The 21302-nt window shown below is 43.6% G+C and overlaps 1 protein-coding gene across 2 annotated transcripts in view; it reads right to left on the bottom strand.

The window, feature by feature from the left end:
- The window catches only part of nlgn1 (neuroligin 1), a gene marked incomplete at its 3' end in the record, with an annotated part of 342115 nt that overhangs the window by 159373 nt on the left and 161440 nt on the right, over positions 1–21302 (bottom strand). Inside the window, exon 2 of one of the 2 annotated variants that reach the window (XM_079506030.1) lies at positions 2160–2219. The exons of the other annotated variant lie outside the window; for it this stretch is intronic. Within the exon in view, the coding sequence (XP_079362156.1) occupies positions 2160–2219 (60 nt within the window). The remainder of the gene's footprint in view (positions 1–2159; positions 2220–21302) is intronic. 2 annotated transcript variants of the gene reach the window in all.

Genomic DNA, 21302 nt, shown 5'->3' on the forward strand with positions numbered 1-21302 from the left:
ATTCACTTAAAGGAGCATTCAGTGATTTGGGTGATTTGGAAAACCCGGTCCGCCCCGGTAACAAGATGTGCACATGCACGCTCTACAGTTGGGGGAAGTGCAACAGGCCAACAGCACGCACACCAAGGCCCGCCTCTGCTCGATCATGATTGGCGGAAGGCTCCTCTTATCCTGATTGGATGAACACTTGGCCACCTAGCCAAAAACGAAACCTAAGGTTTGTTGACCCCCAGGGGTTAACTGGGGACAGGGAGGAACTCCTTATATGGTCAGCACACTCTATAGTAGGGAGGATTATCACAACAAATAAAAAAAGAAGTGATATTTGAATTAAGTGAAATCACTGAATATACCTTTAATTGAATCACCATTTGGTGGAAATAAAGTGAGTGAAATATATGATAAATTGCTTAAAGGTCATGGCTGAATGGGGGGCATATATTGACTGATGTACATTTTGTATTGCAATTGTTTTCTGATTTGTTTATTGATTTTTTTGGCCACAAAACAGACAAACACAGGATCTGAATAAAATAAAGGAATTAACATTCTGTACTGGTGAGAGTTGACATCCCTGGCATGGAAAACATCCAGTCACCCCTTAGAGAAGCAATGACAGGACTAACATTAGGAGCATTTATCATCCAAAAATAAAAATGCAATGTTGTTATTATGTTAGTCACGTGAATGAAATTAACACCAGTAATATCTATGGATTTGGCTTAACCCATTTTGGGCGGGAACCCCTTTTGGTGTTAGCATTATGTTATGCTTTAGCTATTGAAAAATAGCAGATCTACAAGCTCATAGCGCGCCACTGCTATTTTTGAAAAATTGAAGAACGACTGACATAGAAACATAGCTTTTTCAGAAAACTGTCAGGATGTAGAAGACATTTTTAGAATCCGATCTCAGGTCAAAATGGGTTAATTGTAATTCATCGGTTACACTTTTCTTCTAATAATACAATGTTGGGCCTGCATAGAAATGAAATTCACGGTTGGAGTCATTCATTGTTGGTTTTTACTTTTATCATCGTTCGCACTCTGCTGCAGATGAAACCATGCCAGGAACTTTTGTTGTTTTTCCCAGGGCGACTATATGAATAAAACAAAACCGTAGGGTGTGGAAACCTCATGTCCAAAACGGTTCAGGATTCCAACAAAAAAAACGACCACATTTTGAGCTTGTGTATATGTGCTACTTTTGGTGCTTTTGTGGGGCGGCGGTGGCTCAGGGGTAGAGTGGCTGGATGGTAACCGCAAGGTTGCCGGTTCAAACCCGGGCTCCCCCAGAGTTACTGTCGAAGTGTCCTTGAGCAAGACACTGAACCCCTAATTGCTCCCGATGTGCTGGTTGGTGCCTTGAATGATTTCCGTTGCCATCGGTGTATGAATGTGTGTGTGAATGGGTGAATGTAATGCACAATCTCTGTAAAGCGCCTTGGATAAAGGCCTTGGATAAAGGCGCTATATAAATGCACCCTTTACCATTTACCATGTTGTGTGCCGCTCTCATATGATCAAGTATAGGACGTTCATTTACGGGGAAAAAACCCATAATTAGAATATGGAGATGAGAGGTTTCTGTGCCCGACAGCAATGACAAGTTGTTTTCCTTTATTTTGACCGTACCCACATCACACATGAAGGTCAGTGGTTTGACACCCAACATACTTAAAGATTTTAATGGATTTTAAGCTGAAAGGAAGCTGAAATTGGTCACTTAATCATATTATAGTCTTAGTTTTTTGGAAAAGAGAATTGAAAAACCATGCAAAAAATGTGTTAGGGACTGGCTAAAGGGTTAGTTCCGCTAGTGGGGATGCAACACATAGGAAAGTAAAGACAAAATCAAAGAAAAACAGCAAATTCAAGCATGAAAAAAACCTAACAGTTAGGTTATTAATCTATCAACGAAGGTGGGGAATACATTTAAACATACTCTATATATAAGAGACATCAAGCCAAAGAGGACAAAACACATCCAGCCCAAAAAAGAGTTTTTTACGGGTGAAAGAGCAAAAAGAAAATCTCCACCACTTTCAAAAAAAGGACAAGAAATGGTAAGAAAATCAAACAAGAAAAAAACTGGAGCAGTGGGAAAAGGTTTGGTTTCCCTTTTGTCATGCAAATCAGATTGGCATCGGAAAAAAATACCTTCATCGTCCGTGCGGTCACTATCACCTAAATCATCACTGTGTTTCTTTGTAAGGGGACCTATAGGGAGGACCAAGAAGGAGAGGTTGGAGGAAAACAGGACAATAAGAATAATAAGAATAATAAAGAACACACACAGCTTTTAAAAGACGCTCTGAAAAGATAGTGAACTGTCTATCACTGCTGCACTCCCCCACTCCCCCTCCCTCCCACTTGGGGAAAACTCTGAAAGGGAGAGTGGCTGATAATTAAGACACTAGTGTCCCATTTCAACATGTGCAGAGCAGCTGCGCGACTGTATAATAGTCATCGGTTTAAGTCACAGTAGAGTAGCAAGAAAAGAAGAATTTTTCGCTTTTCATTTTTTCCTTTTTTTGAAAGAAAACAAAAACCAAAAAAAAAAAAAGATCAAAAATATGTCAGTAGTGCTGCTGACGATGAAGAATTAGCTCAGGGGGGTCGCGGGCGGCTCTTAGGGAAACAAAAGAGCATGAAAGGGAACCAAAGCATTATAATGTCACCGGCGATAGCAGCAGCAACGCCTAAAATGCCTATGCATCATTATAAATATAAGCATAATCACTATAAAGCTGTGAAAATGTTGCTGTAAAAAAAATGAAATGCATATATAGCGTTGATATAGTTAGATGAGCATAACTGCTCATCAGAAACCTGTGACTAAATCCCCCCTGTTGCTTTGCCCATTCCTTCAGACACACGTGAGTGTGCCGCCCCTCCACACATGAAGGCACATTGACGCGCACACGCACGCACACACGTGCGCGCGCGAGAGAGAGAGAGAGAGAGCGCATGCGACTTCATGCATACTGCATATTGTACTGCGGGGGCGGTACTGCGAAACATCATCATTGTGCGGACGACGGGTAGCCTAGGTTTGAGAATTTTAATGAGAGAGAAAGGCGAGCGAGAGAGAGAGAGAGAGAGCCCTTAGCATACCGAGGGAGATGAGAAGATATAGTGGAGGAGGAGGAGGGGGGGGGGGGGGATGATGGTGACAGGGGACAGACAGGATTTGATACATTTTGCTTTCATTTCCAAACTATTATCCAATGTCTGTCTCTCTCTTTCTCTCTCTCTCTCTCTCTTTGCAAAAATAAAGTCGTTCCATTTCAGAATTTATGTTTCAGAATTTGAAGCACTGTATCCTGATACAGTGATTTATTTATTGTTTTCCAGACAGTGGTTGCGTTTTTGCAATTTGGAAGATTTAGGATCATTTCGCTTGTGTTGCGTTGCCACATTTTCACTTTGATTATCATAATCAAAGTGTCGTTTTTTTCACGTCCTCCACCGAACAGCCCTGAGCAAACATCAATCCCATTTAACCACTTAAACCCCTATATTGACAGGAGTCCCCCAGGGATCTGTGCTTGGCCCCCCCCTCCTTTTTCCCCCCGCCCCACACTATACGACCAAAATATCGACCTATAGACCAAGCTGAGCTTGAAGAGCTGCTGTTTCGGGCCAAATGTTTGCCCCCAGAATAGGGACGCTGGGTTTTGACTGCATGTGTGTGTGTGTGTGTGTGTGTGTGTGTGTGTGTGTGTGTGTGTGTGTGTGTGTGTGTGTGTGTGTGTGTGTGTGTAACACAAGATTGTTTTATTTTCCCGGGCACGTTTATGACAGCAGAGATTGATGTCTGGGGGCCATTCCTGAGGTGTTAACAGGCAGACAGGAGGGATTAGGTCAGAGGTTTCTGCTGTAAAAACACAACACACATCATTTATATTATATACATTTCATTTACAGTTTATCATCACATATAGATTCTTTGACACAGAAAAACAGTGCATAGTTGTACGTATAGAATAATCAGGCATAGATTTAACATAGAGACATGAAACATAATGTAGGCCGACTACACCCAGACACACACACACACACACGCACACACACAGACACATGCACGCACACACAAATAAAGTGAACATGCACAGTTTCAACAATGGGTTTTGATGAACAGATACACATGCACAAAGGAGAAGGGAAGCCACGCATGCGCACACACACACACACACACACACACACACACACACACACACACACACACACACACACACACACACACACACACACACACACACACACACACACACACACACACACACACACACACACACACACACACACACACACACACACACACACACACAGCCTGTCTGAACTGGGATTAGATCCTGCCAGTCACAGAGTGGAAGATAACCTTTAAATTAATTATCGTACAACCGCTTCTCGTTTATCATTTCAACATTGGAACATCTCTTTGTATGCACGTTTACACACACACACACACACACACACACACACACACACACACACACACACACACACACACACACACACACACACACACACACACACACACACACACACACACACACACACACACACACACACACACACACACACACACACACACACACACACGTGAGCGCACACAGGCACGCGCGCACACACGCCTGATTCTCGCAGTCCGATGCTTTTATTTGCAGTGGAAAACTCAACCTATATTTCCATGGATGTACTGTAGGATACAGTACCCATGGATATACTGTACTGTAGGCTACAGTACTCATGGATGTACTGTACTGTACTGTAGCCTACAGTACTCATGGATGTACTGTACTGTAGGCTACAGTACTCATGGATGTACTGTACTGTACTGTAGGCTACAGTACTCATGGATGTACTGTACTGTACTGTAGGCTACAGTATATGGATGTACTGTAGGCTACAGTACTCATGGATGTACTGTACTGTACTGTAGGCTACAGTATATGGATGTACTGTAGGCTACAGTACTCATGGATGTACTGTACTGTACTGTAGGCTACAGTATATGGATGTACTGTACTGTACTGTAGGCTACAGTGAGACACAAACAACGGTCTATGCATGTGAATTAATAGGACTAAATAAGTGCTTTGTTATACTCAGGCACCTTTTAGAGTGGTGCAAACCACTCCAACAACTGGTTTTGTTAGTGCCCGTGTGTGTGTGTTTGTGTACCTGTCCCTCAAAAGAATGAGAATGGTTACTATGGTCACTGACATTACGTCAGACCACAGCTGATCAGGCTATATAAGACCTTGCACCACTCAGTTCACACGGGTGTGATTTTTATATATATATATATAAGATATATCTCGGACGGCCCATTGTCATCCATTCATTGTCCATGACATTATGATGTCATTTCGAGCCATACACGTTTATGTAGGGTTGAGAAAACCCAGCACTTTGATGTCAATCCCGTGTATGTCAACGGTCTTTATATTACAGTAGGCCTCATCTGTGTCATATTTACCGCATAGGCAGCCTCCATCTTGGAACGGGGGAAAAAAATGCATATGGATGAAGCGCGCTCCATAGACTCCTGTAATGGCCGCCATCTTTAGCAGCGTTTATCTCCGAATTGAAGCTCAGATGAGGTGATATGAGGTGAGGCACGATGTTAGGAGGTCAATAAAAGATTAGCGCGATGGTCCGGTTAGCAGATCAGTGTTTCATGATAGTGAAGGTCAGATCAGTGTTTCATGCTAGTGAAGGTCAGATCAGTGTTTCATGCTAGTGAAGGTCAGATCAGTGTTTCATGATAGTGAAGGTCAGATCAGTGTTTCATGATAGTGAAGGTCAGATCAGTGTTTCATGATAGTGAAGGTCAGATCAGTGGTTCATGATAGTGAAGGTCAGATCAGTGTTTCATGATAGTGAAGGTCAGATCAGTGTTTCATGATAGTGAAGGTCAGATCAGTGTTTCATGATAGTGAAGGTCAGATCAGTGTTTCATGATAGTGAAGGTCAGATCAGTGTTTCATGCTAGTGGAGGTCAGATCAGTGTTTCATGATAGTGAAGGTCAGATCAGTGTTTCATGCTAGTGAAGGTCAGATCAGTGTTTCATGCTAGTGAAGGTCAGATCAGTGTTTCATGCTAGTGAAGGTCAGATCAGTGTTTCATGATAGTGAAGGTCAGATCAGTGTTTCATGCTAGTGAAGGTCAAATGGAGCGACGGAAACGGCGACGGCTAATACTTCCGGTTCAAGAGCCGCATCACAGGGTCCTCTTTTTTTTTTTTTTTTTGCCTGGCACAGGTAAAAGGGCGCCCAAAGAAACACCTGGCTTTAAATGTCTGAACTGTTTTATTTGTTTTAGTGCAGGTCTCACTGTTTTTGTTTAGTTTTAGTGTCTTTGTTTAGAGGACTATGTTTATTTTCTCAGTTGCTGTTGCTAGGCATGGCTGCCAGTTCCCACCTGATGTTGTGTGGGAGTCCAGACTGCTCCAGACCGTACTGAATAACTGCTAGCTTACATAATGTCTTGAGGCTAGGACTGAAGTCTAAGACATACAGGTCACGTGGTCTGTTGTCTGCTCCAAAGAGGATGACACGATCTCCCATCATGCAACAGCACATCCTACACATCAGAGATGGGAATTTCCTCTTGGGCTCAACCTTCTTCCAGGAGAAGGTCTCTGGACTGAATTTCCACACGTCATTGAACGTCAATGACCAAATATGACCAAATATGTACAACTCTCCATTGTAGGTAAAGGCTGAATGACACCAACGTCCTTCTGGAAGAGGCTGTGCAGAAGGTGTGCTCAGCCAGAGGTTGGTCTCTGTGTCAAACACTCTGATGGTGTTGTAGTGCTGACCCCTCCCCCAGCCTCCAAATACAAACATCTTTGTCCCGATGATGGTGGCAGAGTAACCTGATGAATCAGGAGGTGCAGTGCCCCTGGTGTTAATTTCAGACCAGACCATTGTGTTCGCGTCCAACTTGTAGATGTCATTAGTGTGTCCATAATGCTGGGTCAATCCTCCATGAATAAACATGACCTTACCCAAGACACAGGCTGAGTGGTACATCCTCCCATCTGGAACATTCCCAGAAACATGAGGTTTGAACCATCTGTGGGCGTCGACATCAAATACATAAAGCACGTTGCAGGAACATGGGTTAGTCCACCCTCCCCAGAGGTAGACTGTGTATTCAATCAGCTCAGCTGTGTGGCCGTAGCGCCTGGAGGGAACCTCAAGGTGGCGTTCTCCTGTTCCAGGCATTACTGGGGTCAACTTCCTCCAGCATAAAGACACTGTGTTGAAGATCTGCACATCAATGTGATCTCTTCCCCTCTGGTTGCTGTCTCCTCCAAAGCAGTAGATCTCGTGTCCGACCACCACAGCAGCCTGGTCCTTCCTATGTTCTCCTTTCAGATGTATCGTCCAGTGAAACATTTCACACAGCAGCTCCACCGTCAATGAGTGTTGACAACTAGTTTACAGAACCTGTTAGGATGAAGGCAGCTCGGTTTCCTTGTTGCAAGTCGCTAACTGATGTTTAGTGTATCGGACAAGTCTTTTTAAAGAACAATTACACGGTTGTGATGTCATTGCATGATTACGTCATATTGTAGGATAGCTTATGATGTCACACAATCTTATTGGAAGTTTGGCAGATACTATAAATTTGCTATTTACTTTAATATGTGTTTGACAGAACTATGTCAGTACTATGACGTCAATCATCCATATTTGGGCATATGGACGGAGAGGAAGAAACACAGACAGGCAACACCCGGAATCGGACTGTTTGTGAGGAAGTGGAGTGGCATGAATTTGAAGCGTCGCAAATCCCTGAGCTCAACCCATGTATGTCCCTATTGGTCGTCTAAGAGCACCTATTAACCCATGTCTGTCCCTATTGGTCGTCTAAGAGCACCTACTGGTGGTCTTTGTATGAGGATCTGGTGGTCTTTGTATGAGGATCTGGTGGTCTTTGTATGAGGATCTGGTGGTCTTTGTATGAGGATCTGGTGGTCTTTGTATGAGGATCTCGGACGGCCCATTGTCATCCATTCATTGTCCATGACATGATGCAATTTCGAGCCATACACGTTTATGTAGGGTTGAAAAAACCCAGCACTTTGATGTCAATCCTGTGTATGTCAACGGTCTTTATATTACAGTAGGCCTCATCTGTGTCATATTTACCTCATAGGCAGCCTCCATCTTGGACTGGGCAAAAAAAAAGAAGGAAAAAAATACATATGGATGAGGCACGCTCCATAGACTCCTGTAATGGCCGCCATCTTTAGCAGCGTTCATCTCCGAATTGAAGCTCAGATGAGGTATATCTTATCTCAGGTAAAAACGTTAAAAAAACACTAGCATGACTTAAGTAAAATGAGACACAAGTAGCATGTGCTTAAATTCATATTACCCCTTTTTTCCCTCACTGTATATGTTTCTTTTCCCTTTTTACCTCCTTTATGATGAATTCCTGTTCTGTTCTTTGTCTATATAGAAGTGTCTATTTGTACGTCTCTAAATGTTTTTGATGAATTGAACATGGTGGACCCTATTGGAAACAAGTGTAATGCTTAATTGGGTCGTCCACTCACAGTTAACAGCCTTTGTATTGAGTTTGTGCTTGAAATGTACTGTAATTCTGCAAACTGTTAATACATATTTCAATCAATCAATCAAAATCAATTAGAAAATGTTTCAGATTAAAACAATCCTGAGATGATAGAATGTTGATGGGTGATGATGTCAAGGAAGGGAACCTTCTGAAAGCTTCATGGGCCAAGATAATAAACTTCAAAATCTAAAAGAAAACGGTCAAAATGACCTCTCAGACATGCTAGTGTTAAAAAACCTTCAGTTTGTAGCTACAGTTTGTGGTAAAAGATAAAAGCAGACCTTTAGTTGTATTTGTTTGTTGTATTTTTGTTGTATTTGTTAGTTGTTTGCTTTAGCAAAGGCTTGTCAATAGGGGGAAACACTTTACTTGTACAGTTTGTGATGTAGTAAAAGCATTTATCAAACTTTCTTCTTTTCCTGCCTTGATCTCCTTGACAACCCCCAAATAAAACGACACGATGGGAACTATGCTGCAGATAAAACAAATCTCACCCACTGTTTTTACATGTAAAACTGTGATGTGACGACAAAGCTGATTTCTGATTAATACAACCTTTAGTTTTGTGTCAAGGAACCCCAAGTGTATACATGTGTTTGGCCGCGGATCCCCATCTGAAAAGGGTGTGTGCCATTTTTGCCAAGTCCTTGAAAAGCATCCCGGCCTACATTCACCACTACTATAGCGACCGTAGTATAGACACTTTTCCACGATTGGCTGGCTCGTCTCTAGGCTGCCTCTAAGCCAGGGGTGGGCAATTATTTTTCCCAAGGGGGCCAAATGAAAAACATAAACTATTGTGGAGGGCCGGGCCCAAAGGGCTGAACTAAAATTCTGAGAAATAGACATCTTATTTCTATATAAAAAGCAGTAAATGGCATTGTTTTGACAAGCTGGTAAGAGTATATGTTATTATTAGGCAATGAAAAATCGAGGTTGCCTATCGAAAATGTAATTTATTGAATCAAATTTTCCAAAATAACAGGTTGTCAATCACACACAATTCACGGCAGAAAAGTTGCGTGTACGTGAATAAACATGCTTCAAAATAAAAGAATATAAAAAAAGAAAAAGGGGAAAAAATGTCAATGTATTTGAAATTAGTATATATTAGGGGTGTAACGATACATTGTAACAGCGATACGATACGATTGCAGAGCAAGGTAGAGAACAGCAGAACTACAAGCCCACAACAACGAGGTACAAACAGATTCGGCACAAAGGGACTAAATTCATTTCGCTCCTATGCCACACAAATGTGGAACGCCCTACCAACAGTCATTAAGACATGTGACATCCCTTCCTTGACTCCTTCAAAACCGCTCTCTAAGGGCACCTATACGGACGGCTGCAATTCGAAACGGGCCCCCGTAAAATCTGAATCCCCCCCAACCCTTTTCCCCTCATGTATATGTGTTTTCCTCCTTTTTACCTCCTTCATGATGATTTCCTGTGGCTATATAGAAGTGTATATTTGTACGTCTCTAAATGTTATGATGAATTAAACGGTGGACCCTCTTGTAAACAAGTGTAATGCTTTATGGTGTCGTCCACTCACAGTTAACAGTCTTTGTATTGAGTTGTGCTTGAAATGTACTGTAATTCTGCAAACTGTTAATAAATACTTCAATCAATCAATCAAACAGAAACGATGACTCTGGTGTTACGCGGTGCACGTTGTCTGACTAAAGGTTATCAGGGATCACAGCAGAAAAAACATGCGTACGAGATCGACAGCAACCCCATCAGAATCACACACACACACACACACACACACACACACACACACACACACACACACACACACACACACACACACACACACACACACACACACACACACACACACACACACACACACACACACACACAGTGACAGCAATCACATGTCAGTTGTAAACTATCGGCTGACAGGGGTTCCTGGCCCTCGATCCTCACCCCAAACTCCCCCTCACCTGTCACGTTGCGTCTTGTAAGGCGCATCGTAGGCACACGCATCCGTGTCTATGTGTGCGTGCGCGCGAGTGTGTGTGTGTGTGTGTGTGTGTGTGTCAACATGCATGGGTGTACGGTTTGTACTCATTGACACAGAGAGGGTCACAGCTGGCTGGAGGCCCATTTAATGATTAGGAACACAGAAAACGCTGGCTTTGTTCTCTCTCTCTCTCTCTTTCTCTCTCTCTCTCTCTCTAAATTACTTTCTTACTTCACTCTTTCTCCCCATGCCTTTTCTTTCCACTTCCCCGTCCTTTCACTCACTATATCTCCGTCCCCAAGTCCACCTGATTTAAGCTTGTAGATCTGCTATTTTTGAAAAATCGTGAAAATGGGGTACAAATTTTTAACTCGTATCTTTGCTTCTGGGGGAGTCCCTGGAACAACTAATTTTCAGATGGGGGTCGGCGGCCAATTACATATATTTTTGGGGGTCCTTGACATGAAAAAGTTTGAGAACGACTGACATAGAAACTGGGGTTTTTCAGAAAACTGTCTTCCTCAGATCTAAATGGGTTAATACTTTTCATTGGTCAAACAGTTATAAAACCCACCGACTAGACAACCACTCACTGCAGAGCTTCTAAAGACTAGACAACCACTCACTGCAGAGCTTCTAAAGACTAGACAACCACTCACTGCAGAGCTTCTAAAGACTAGACAACCACTCACTGCAGAGCTTCTAAAGAGTGCCTTTTTCTACACAATTGTGCAATGAAATAAAAAAATAAAAAATTTGAAAGAAATAAAAAAAATCACAAAACATTCCAAGGTCTCTGTTCGACGACAGCGTCGATGCGTTATTTAACCATCCTTTTGTTTACTACGAGGCAGTGTGGTCCGAGAAGACACCTTCCTCTTTCCGTTCTCCCCTTTTCAGCAGTGATGGAAAGCAACTACCGGTAAGTAGACATGTCCTGCCTTCAAAAGGTTAAACTCTATACCTGCCAAGCCCGTCTTGCGCCGGGTAACGACCCCCGTTTACGGAAGGCCTCTTACGGCAGCCGACTATGGCCTGAAACGGCATCCATCTTGAAACGGACGAGAGAAAACATGGGACATTCTGCATGATGAGTACTTTTACTTTTGGTACTTTAAGTATTTCTACATTGCAGTATATATGCTTTTATATAAGTAAAACATTTGAGTACTCTTTCCTGCTTCTCAGATAAAGCTCCTTCCATAACCACCACCCATCTCTCTCACTCTCCCTCCCCCCATCAGTATTGATTGTGTTCATGTGTGAGCGATCAGAACAGGCTTCATGCTCTGACACTCTTCAGTAGGTCTGGAACTAGAAACCAGCCAGCCGGAAGGAAGGAAGGGAGGGAGGAAGGAAGGAAGGAAGGAAGGAAGGGAGGGAGGGAGGAAGGAAGCGAGGGAGGGAGGGAGGGAGGGAGGGAGGGAGGAAGGGAGGGAGGGAGGAAGGAAGGAAGGGAGGGAGGGAGGGAGGGAGGGAGGAAGGAAGCGAGGGAGGGAGGGAGGGAGGGAGGGAGGGAGGGAGGAAGGGAGGGAGGGAGGGAGGAAGGAAGGAAGGAAGGGAGGGAGGGAGGGAGGGAGGGAGGGAGGAAGGAAGCGAGGGAGGAAGGGAGGGAGGGAGGAAGGAAGGAAGGAAGGGAGGGAGGGAGGGAGGAAGCGAGGGAGGAAGGAAGGGAGGGAGGAAGGAAGGAAGGAAGGGAGGGAGGAAGGAAGCGAGGGAGGAAGGAAGGGAGGGAGGAAGGAAGGAAGGAAGGGAGGGAGGGAGGGAGGGAGGGAGGGAGGAAGGAAGCGAGGGAGGAAGGGAGGGAGGGAGGAAGGAAGGAAGGAAGGGAGGGAGGGAGGAAGGAAGGAAGGGAGGGAGGAAGGAAGCGAGGGAGGAAGGAAGGGAGGGAGGAAGGAAGGAAGGAAGGAAGGGAGGGAGGGAGGGAGGGAGGGAGGGAGGAAGGAAGCGAGGGAGGAAGGGAGGGAGGGAGGAAGGAAGGAAGGAAGGGAGGGAGGGAGGGAGGGAGGGAGGGAGGGAGGGAGGGAGGAAGGAAGCGAGGGAGGGAGGGAGGGAGGGAGGGAGGGAGGGAGGAAGGGAGGGAGGGAGGAAGGAAGGAAGGAAGGAAGGAAGGGAGGGAGGGAGGAAGGAAGGAAGGAAGGAAGGAAGGAAGGAAGGAAGGAAGGAAGGTGGTGCACATTGTTGCCAGATTTATTTTATTTATTTTTTTGCGAGAGAAATAAGCAACTGAAAGAAGCCCAAAAGAAGCTCAGAGGCTATCACAAAATATTTTCAGATGGGGGGTGTGCATACAAATATATCCGGGGGTCGTTGCCATATGAAAATGCTTAAAGAACCACTGGTTTAGAAAACAATATTTGGAAACAATTACGCCAAAATAAGCAACTACACCGAAAGAAACAAGCCCAAAAAATGAATATGAAACTACCAGTATTTGCAAGCGACTTTACGGAACAAAAGAAGCCCAAAGTCGCTTATAATAAGTGGACATGGCAACACTGGTATAGTGAACGCGCGCGCGCACACACACACACACACACACACACACACACACACACACACACACACACACACACACACACACACGCACACACGCGCACGCACACGCACACGCACACGCACACATGCACACACACACACACACCGCTCGAGCCCTCAGGCTCTCTCTGGTGGATGAGGTAATTATTGCTGTGAGAGTCCCGTGCATCGATCGTACAGATCTATCCATACATACATATTGCTCCTCAAACGCATCAGTCAAGGGCAGCAGCGCCGCGGCGCCGCGGCCTGGCACAGAAACACGCCGGCTTTAATCAATCACCACCACGGTGCATTGACCCGTTAAGACCCCAGGCACATTCTACAGACGCCTTCCAAAACCGCTGCTTCTCAAAACTTCTTCATGCTCAAGGAGACCCGGTTTTAATGAGTTAAAAGAGATCTAATGATGCAGGCAATCCATTTGGCCTCTGCAATGTAGTGAAGTTATTGAAGGAATAAAGTATCACAAATTGGAAATACTCAGGTAAAGCTAAAAGTATAAAAACCAAGTTAGAATATGGTGTGGCCTGGGCCGCGGCTGAGCGGTCCAGGCCGGTAATGAAGCCTGATAGCGTGTGTGCCGCGGGTTCGAGTCCCCCCCACCCCCATCTCTCTCCCCCTTTCCAGTCACATTACTGTAGGCTACCCTATCAAATAAAGGCAAAAAAGCCATAAAATGTATTAAAAGAAAAGAATATGGAGTTGACACCAACAATATACTGTACAAATAATGTGTGACTCAAATATTTCCCATCTCATATAAGCCAAAATACTGGCCAGCATCCCTCAGGATGCATGATAACAGGCAAATAACACCACCTAAAGACAGCATTGTGCTGAAAAACACACAGACATCTCTCAAGTAATCTTATAGATATTCGTTGTCCTGCTAAATGCCTCCTGGCTGTGCATGCTGTGGTATTGATGGAATCTTTATGGATTGTGAAGAGTGGCCTCCTCAAAGCAAATCTATCCAGATAAGAATGTTATGCTTTTGAAATCAGCAAAGGAAACAATAGATGAATGGCTCTCGTTCAAATGCCGCTCGGTGAAAAAATATGTTTCCAATAAACCAAGGGCTGAACGTGAAATTTCATATTCACATTAAGTTATACCTGAATCAACAAGGACTTCAAAAAAAGGCTCCAAACGGGTCCCAACATATATTGTCTACGTCAGTGGTTCCCAAAGTGCGGTCCGCGGACCCCTGGGGGTCTGCGACGCATAGCCAGGGGGTCCGCAAAATTATTCAGATTTCTCTTTTTTTTATTTTCTTTTTCTTTTTTGCCAGTGAATTATGGTATGTGTAATATGTGAGCTTACCATAATCACAGTAATCCTTAATCATATTCCATCATTCAAGGGCCTTTGGATAGAAATTAAACCGACTCCATGCAGTCACTTTCAGTTTGAGTACTGCAGAGGTTGAGTGTCTATGACTGTGACCAGCTGATAATTATGTTTCTGCACTGTCAAATGTCTACATCTATTCTAAGTTAGCATCTTAAATAAATGTTGTGAAAATGTGTTGTGACTTTGATTGAAAAATTGTAATACAAATAGTTCCAATGGCATAAAAAACAAACAAAAAAAAAACGACCAAACATTGCTTGATTGGTGTTTGGTACGTGTGAATGAGGCCTAAAGGAGGGCCGGGAGACAAAGGAGATTTCAATATAGTACGCTTACAATACAACAAATACTCCTCCAGAACTGCAGTGCAAACAGTACAATAATATACACTGTGTTGTACACAATATAGCACTCTAAATACTGTATGCACGATACACAGAAGTTAAATATTCACAAAGAATCACCATTATCAAATACAACATACAACAAACTGTAACGTCACCCATATTACGTATCAGTACCAAACTACAATAGAGTTGCATAGAATTGTATATTGCCACATTGACAAAGGGGGGGGGGGGATGCTAGTTGTCATTTACATGAAGCAAACTTAAATAACACATTTGGGTGACTTACTTTGGGTCAGTGACACACAACCAAAATATTTGACAGGTTGTGAACTAGTAAGTTAAAACTGAATAAATAAAATACAATCGGCTCTGTTGCTAGCATGTTCTCTTCTCTCCTTGTTCTGAGCTGAATGAAAGCTCTCATCAAGGGCACCTGTGCTAATACTCTGAAAGCTAGCCTGCACTGTTGGATGTGATTTAATTGTCCAAATCATATTACTGTATGTAACGTCAGAGACATTGTACTGAACGAGCAAACCATACAAAAGAGAAAATAAAAAACTTAAATCTTTTGTTATGCAACTGCGGTGTGAGACTTCAAATGTAATGGTTAAAATATATTATGCAAATTGGAAAGATGTCCTAAAATAGAGTAGATGGCAGGATTATGCAACCCCCAGAGGGAATAGTAGTAGTCCAGATCAAAGACTCTTTGGCGCCGCCCTGCTGTAGCATATCGCTGTCGTCCAGCAGAAACCTCTTTCTGTTTTTGAGTGGTGTAAACCACTCCTACGACTGGCTTTGTTAGTATACGTGTCTGTCTGTCTGTCTGTGCTCAAAAAATGAGCACGGTTGCTAAGGTCACCCAGTTCACACGGGTGTGATTTCATTACGTCAGACATTACGTCAGACCACAGCTGATCAGTCTATATAAGACCTTACACCACTCAGTTCACACGGGTGTGATTTCATTACGTCAGACATTACGTCAGACCACAGCTGATCAGTCTATATAAGACCTTACACCACTCAGTTCACACGGGTGTGATTTTTTCCCTGTAAATGAACACCGTATTTGATCATACTATAACGTCACTGAAAAGTAACAGATATGCAAGCTCGAAACGTGGCGGGAAGGGACTATAATCCAGCAAGAGCCGCAGCCGTGCGCCGCGCTCGGCAGTGGCGTGCACAGATAGACACTGGTGGGTGCTAGAGCACCCCCTGCCCTTTTGGCAATGTGCCCTTTTTTTGTACTTTTGTTTTGTCTTTGTACAGTGTACACTGTACAGTATGTGTACCATGGAGATCAATTCTTGATAACAAAAGCTTCTAATATATTATTTAGGCACCAAAATCTATAAATCTCTCACTATTAAGGCAACCGGCCAGTTCCACGCACTGCACAAGGTGCCCTTTTTTTTCACTTGAGCACCTGCCCCTCTAAATGTCTGTGCATGCCACTGGCGCTCGGGAGTTGTTTATAGTTGATCTGACCCTCCAATCCAACCCTTGATGCTGAGTGCCAAGCAGGGAGGCATGGGGTCCCATTTTGACAGCGTTTGATATGACCCGGCCGAAAAATCCTGAAAAGTAACAGTTCTGGTCATTTGAGGTTTCCACCCCAGAAAGACAATATGATGTGAGATTGGGTGGAAGGCACGGAGATAGGATTTAGACGCCCCACAAACAGAGCGTACTGCAGTACAAAATGTGGAATGTGATTTATAATACATTGATATGGTCAGATATGAACCAACAATCATTATAACTGTGATGTAGCCTAGTAGCCAAAAAGTGAACCCGGACATGTTGAGTACACCAACATTTTATGTTAGCAATGTTGAGTATGGGTCCCCAGCATGTAGAAACTGCCGGATGCTAACTTGCATATGTTGAGCAATTTTCATAATTGGCATAATATGTGACCATACCATTAACAACCTATAGAAGGCAAAATATTCAAAATTGCATCATGCTTTATCTAGCATGTGATGTGTCAAACTAGGGGGTTTTCATGATGCTGAATCCATTCCAAGCATTAGTTTTGCAAAAAAACACTCATTGGGCTTAAACGGCCATGCCCACTTGCCCAAATGTGCTGACATCATCAATTTGTGATGACGGCATTGGCCGTTTTTAGCCCAATGAGTGGTTTTTTTTGCAAAACTAATGCTTGGAATGGATTCAGCATCATGAAAACCCCCTAGTTTGACATGTCACATGCTACATAAAGCATGATGAAATTTTTAATATTTTGCCTTCTATAGGTTGTAATTGGTATGGTCACATATGCCAATTATGAAAATTGCTCAACATATGCAAGTTAGCATCCGGCAGTTTCTACATGCTGGGGATCCATACTCAACATTGGTGTACTCAACATGTCCGGGTTCACAATGGGGCTCTATGGGCTGGCTACTAGACTAATGTGGATTAAATGCTCTGAGGGGGAAACAACATGGTCGCGTGGCACTGGTCCGACCGCTCATTAGTCCAACCATACTAACCCTATCCCCAAACCCTAACCATAACCATAACCACAACCACAACCGCACTAATGCACAGTCCCCAAAAATACCAGATCTACAAGCTCACAATGTGTCGCATCCACGCTGTGCTGTGAGCATGAATCCTATACTGTAGTGTGCAAGTGTATGTGTATTTGGAGTGGGAATGAAAAGTGTTATCTTTAAAATGTTAAATGTTAACTGGCAGCGTCACAGTGAATAGTGCTTATATAACAGACAACTGTTGCTGTTGCTATGAACAAAATACCTCAGAAAAACAAGGTTGGTGTAACTAACAGTAACAGATTGTCTGGGAGATTTTTTTTCATGCATGCCGTGTATAAACTCCAATGTCAGTTGGCATTTAACTCAGGTTATACATGGGTGGAGAGAGCGTGTGAGAGAGTGCCAGCAACAGCACGCCTGTGTGTGTGTGTGTGCGTGCGTGTGTATATGTGTGCGTGTGCGTGTGTGTGTGTGGGCTGCCTGCATGCAAGCCCGCAAGCACAGCTGCTCCATTGGAACAATGTTGTTGCAGCTAAGAGAGTTGCTGAAAAATATATTTTGTACATGATGCACGGAATCTTCGACTAGGATGCGAGCTGACACCTCCTGGTGTTATACAAGGAGCAGAACTCCTTTAAGGAATCAGGCTCAGTACGGTGTGTGCGTATAGGGTGTGGGCGAGAGAAATGGAGGGAGAGAGAGTATGTTGTTTTAGTTTAATCCCAAATACATATTTTATCATCTCCAAATGCCTGGTCTAACGTGCTTCATGACAGCGTGGGCATTACAGTCCCCCCACCCCCCCACCCCCCCACCCCCCGACTCCCCCATACATTACATTAGCGGTTCCCACACAACATTCTTTTTTCAATGGAAGACACAAAAAGGGGGATATTTACTAAAAAAATACGTCCGCGACCCAAACTACGGTGCGGTAGACTGCTTCTCCATAATAGATGCCAATGTGGGAATGACTAGTATCCACTGCTGGCAATTTATGTTGATGTTTTGTCCAGCAATGTCATGGTCTCCCATTGGGGAAGGGGCTTATCCCCGGCCCTTCCCCATGTGTGTATGTGTGTGGACTCTACAGTATGTCCGAGTATTTGTGCCGCTGCAGTAACGCTTTAGTCCCAAACTAAATAATTCTCAGCAAGCAAAACATGTGTCCCTCCCCCACACCAATGATGTCATCCAGGAACAAAACACGTGTCCCCCCCACACCAATGATGTCATCCAGGAACAAAACACGTGTCCCCCCCACACCAATGATGTCATCCAGGAACAAAACACGTGTCCCCCCCACACCAATGATGTCATCCAGGAACAAAACACGTGTCCCCCCCACACCAATGATGTAATCCAGGAACAAAACACGTGTCCCCCCCACACCAATGATGTAATCCAGGAACAAAACACGTGTCCCCCCCACACCAATGATGTAATCCAGGAACAAAACACGTGTCCCCCCCACACCAATGATGTAATCCAGGAACAAAACACGTGTCCCCCCCACACCAATGATGTCATCCAGGAACAAAACACTTGTCCTCCACACCAATGATGTAATCCAGGAAGATATTCAGAATTCATGTATATTTCCAATCCCTGACAGCTTTTTCCAAACTTTCCAGACAGTACATAATATAGTGCCGAGTGATATTGATTAGATCAATATTTTATTGATCATGCTCGATATGGTCATCTTTAATTGGTATTATTCCTATATTTCTACTGTAAATCCTATGATACATTTAATAAACCTCTGTCTGATACAAACTTTTCTCCTCAGAGCATTGACCAGTTGATCTGAACTTCACACATAGGCATCGACCATTGGCATTATGAAGACAGTGGACTTTATACATCCACGTATGATAACAGCATCCTAAGGTTAGCAAGGAATATCACCTCTAATACTAAGCATGTGTTGTATGGAGAATATAGGATGCTACCTTCAGGAAGGAGATATGGTGTACCAGCATACAATAAAGTCAGACTAAAGAGGTCCTTTGTCCACCAGTCGACCTTGAGGCTTAATCAGGAGTTGTAGTAGCCACAGGATAATCTAAGCGGTGGATATTTCTCTTGTCTTCATGTCTTTATGTATGTAAATTGTCTTGTTCTTTGTGTTATGTCAAATGTGTGTACGTATATGTGTTCTGCATACTTGGCTGCTGTGTCGCAAGACAAATTTCAGTGTGAACTGACAATAAAGTACTATATCATATCATATCATATCAGTGACGCAGCAAATTTTTCAAGTTTTCCAAACACAAGCTGTTTATTCGTGTTTGTTGTGTCCAGTAGTATGGACTAGTTGTTATTATTTCGTAAACTACATCAAAGTTGCACGATGTTGTGTTGGGCTTGCTTTTTGTCCACACTCCACAACAACACTCCTTCCTTGTTGTGTTTACAACAAAGGAGCAGAGATGAGACTGAGTAAAATAACCAGTATGATTTAACAACCTTGCGGCTTGCGCGTGCAGTTGTATACTCTCTCTCTGAGTTACAAATCGAGAAAAATGTCAAGGATTTTACCGTGAATCTCTCGTAAGAGACTATATCGTTAAGTCCATTTTCAAGGTTATAGATTTCTTTTCATAAATCGATGCTACTGAACACCCTTTAGGTCTGTGTGTTGCTATGAACATATTGAACCAATGGAAAGTATCAAAAAAGCGCTTCTGAAAGAACCTCTGAACTCCATTTGATCCTCAAACTGTCGGTAGAAACACTTGACGCCACTGCTCTGTGGGGGCACTGACTGCAGCTCAGCGCCGCGCGGAAGATAAACTAAAAGAACGACAGTTTCTCTCTGTGTGTGTGTGTGTGTGTGTGTGTGTGTGTGTGTGTGAGAGAGAGAGAGAGACTGATGACGCGAAGCGACACGAAGCGTTTGTGTTTACTGTCTGAGTGTGTGACAAATGAATGGCATCGATGCGATGCGGTGGTCGGAACACAATGCGTGCTTGCCAGTGATATTATTAGCCTTTAAGTCAGTTTAGAAGCACCTTTATGACAAATAAAAGCCGCGTTCAAAGACATACTTGACGTGTCATGTATTTCATGACATTTGTTTTTCCATTTCCTGAAAAATGAAGATTTTGGTTTCCTCCCGACAGCAGATATATATAAGAGTGAGACCAATTTCAGTTCCAAAAAGAGGACACATCTTGGAAATGGTCTGGTTAACAGGCAAAATGAAAAAGTTACGGCCAGAAAGTGAACTTTAAAGTGCTTTCTGTTGCGTCTGACCTGTCGTCACATAAAGCATTTGAGCCTCTGGACGTGCAGAGAGTGTCAGAGAGGCAGGGGCTGAAATCCCGTAAGAGGGCACTTTTGGACAAAAACAAATAGCAAAAATAGCAGAACTACAAGCTCACAACGCGTCGCGCTGCGACGAGTTGAGAGCTTGTAGATCAGCTAGCTGTTTTTGGGGCGCAACCCAGCACTCTTTAGCTAGTGGCGATGCGGTGTTATGACCTGGATTTCTAAACAAATTTGCAAAACGCAAAATAGAAAATACTGTGTTCAAGTTCAGGAGACTTTGGGGAAAAAAAGCAATCCGGCATGGCATGGAAAGGAGTGGCATTTGCATTTCTTTCACCATGTAGTAAATGCTACATTCATGGTCTGGAAAGGGCAGTTGGTTTACAGACGGGTTAAAGGGCAGGGGCTGAAGCCCCCTTTGATGTCTATGTGTCCCATATGAGGCTCACTGAGCTCTGTCAGAGATCTGGGAGCTGAGAAGTGCCTGCTTGCAGACAGACCACTTACTGTAGGCAAGACTATTGCTAAATAAAATGCAAAATTTGAGTTTTTGCAAGGAGTGGCTGGTCCTAAACGGATGGCAAAGACTCCAATGGTCTTGGGCACAGGTTGCATCTTCAGCGCACGCGCACACGCACGCACACGCACGCACACACACACACACACACACACACACACACACACACA

Source organism: Electrona antarctica, assembly GCF_951216825.1.
Source record: "Electrona antarctica genome assembly, chromosome: 7".
NCBI classification, from domain to species: Eukaryota; Metazoa; Chordata; class Actinopteri; order Myctophiformes; family Myctophidae; genus Electrona; species Electrona antarctica.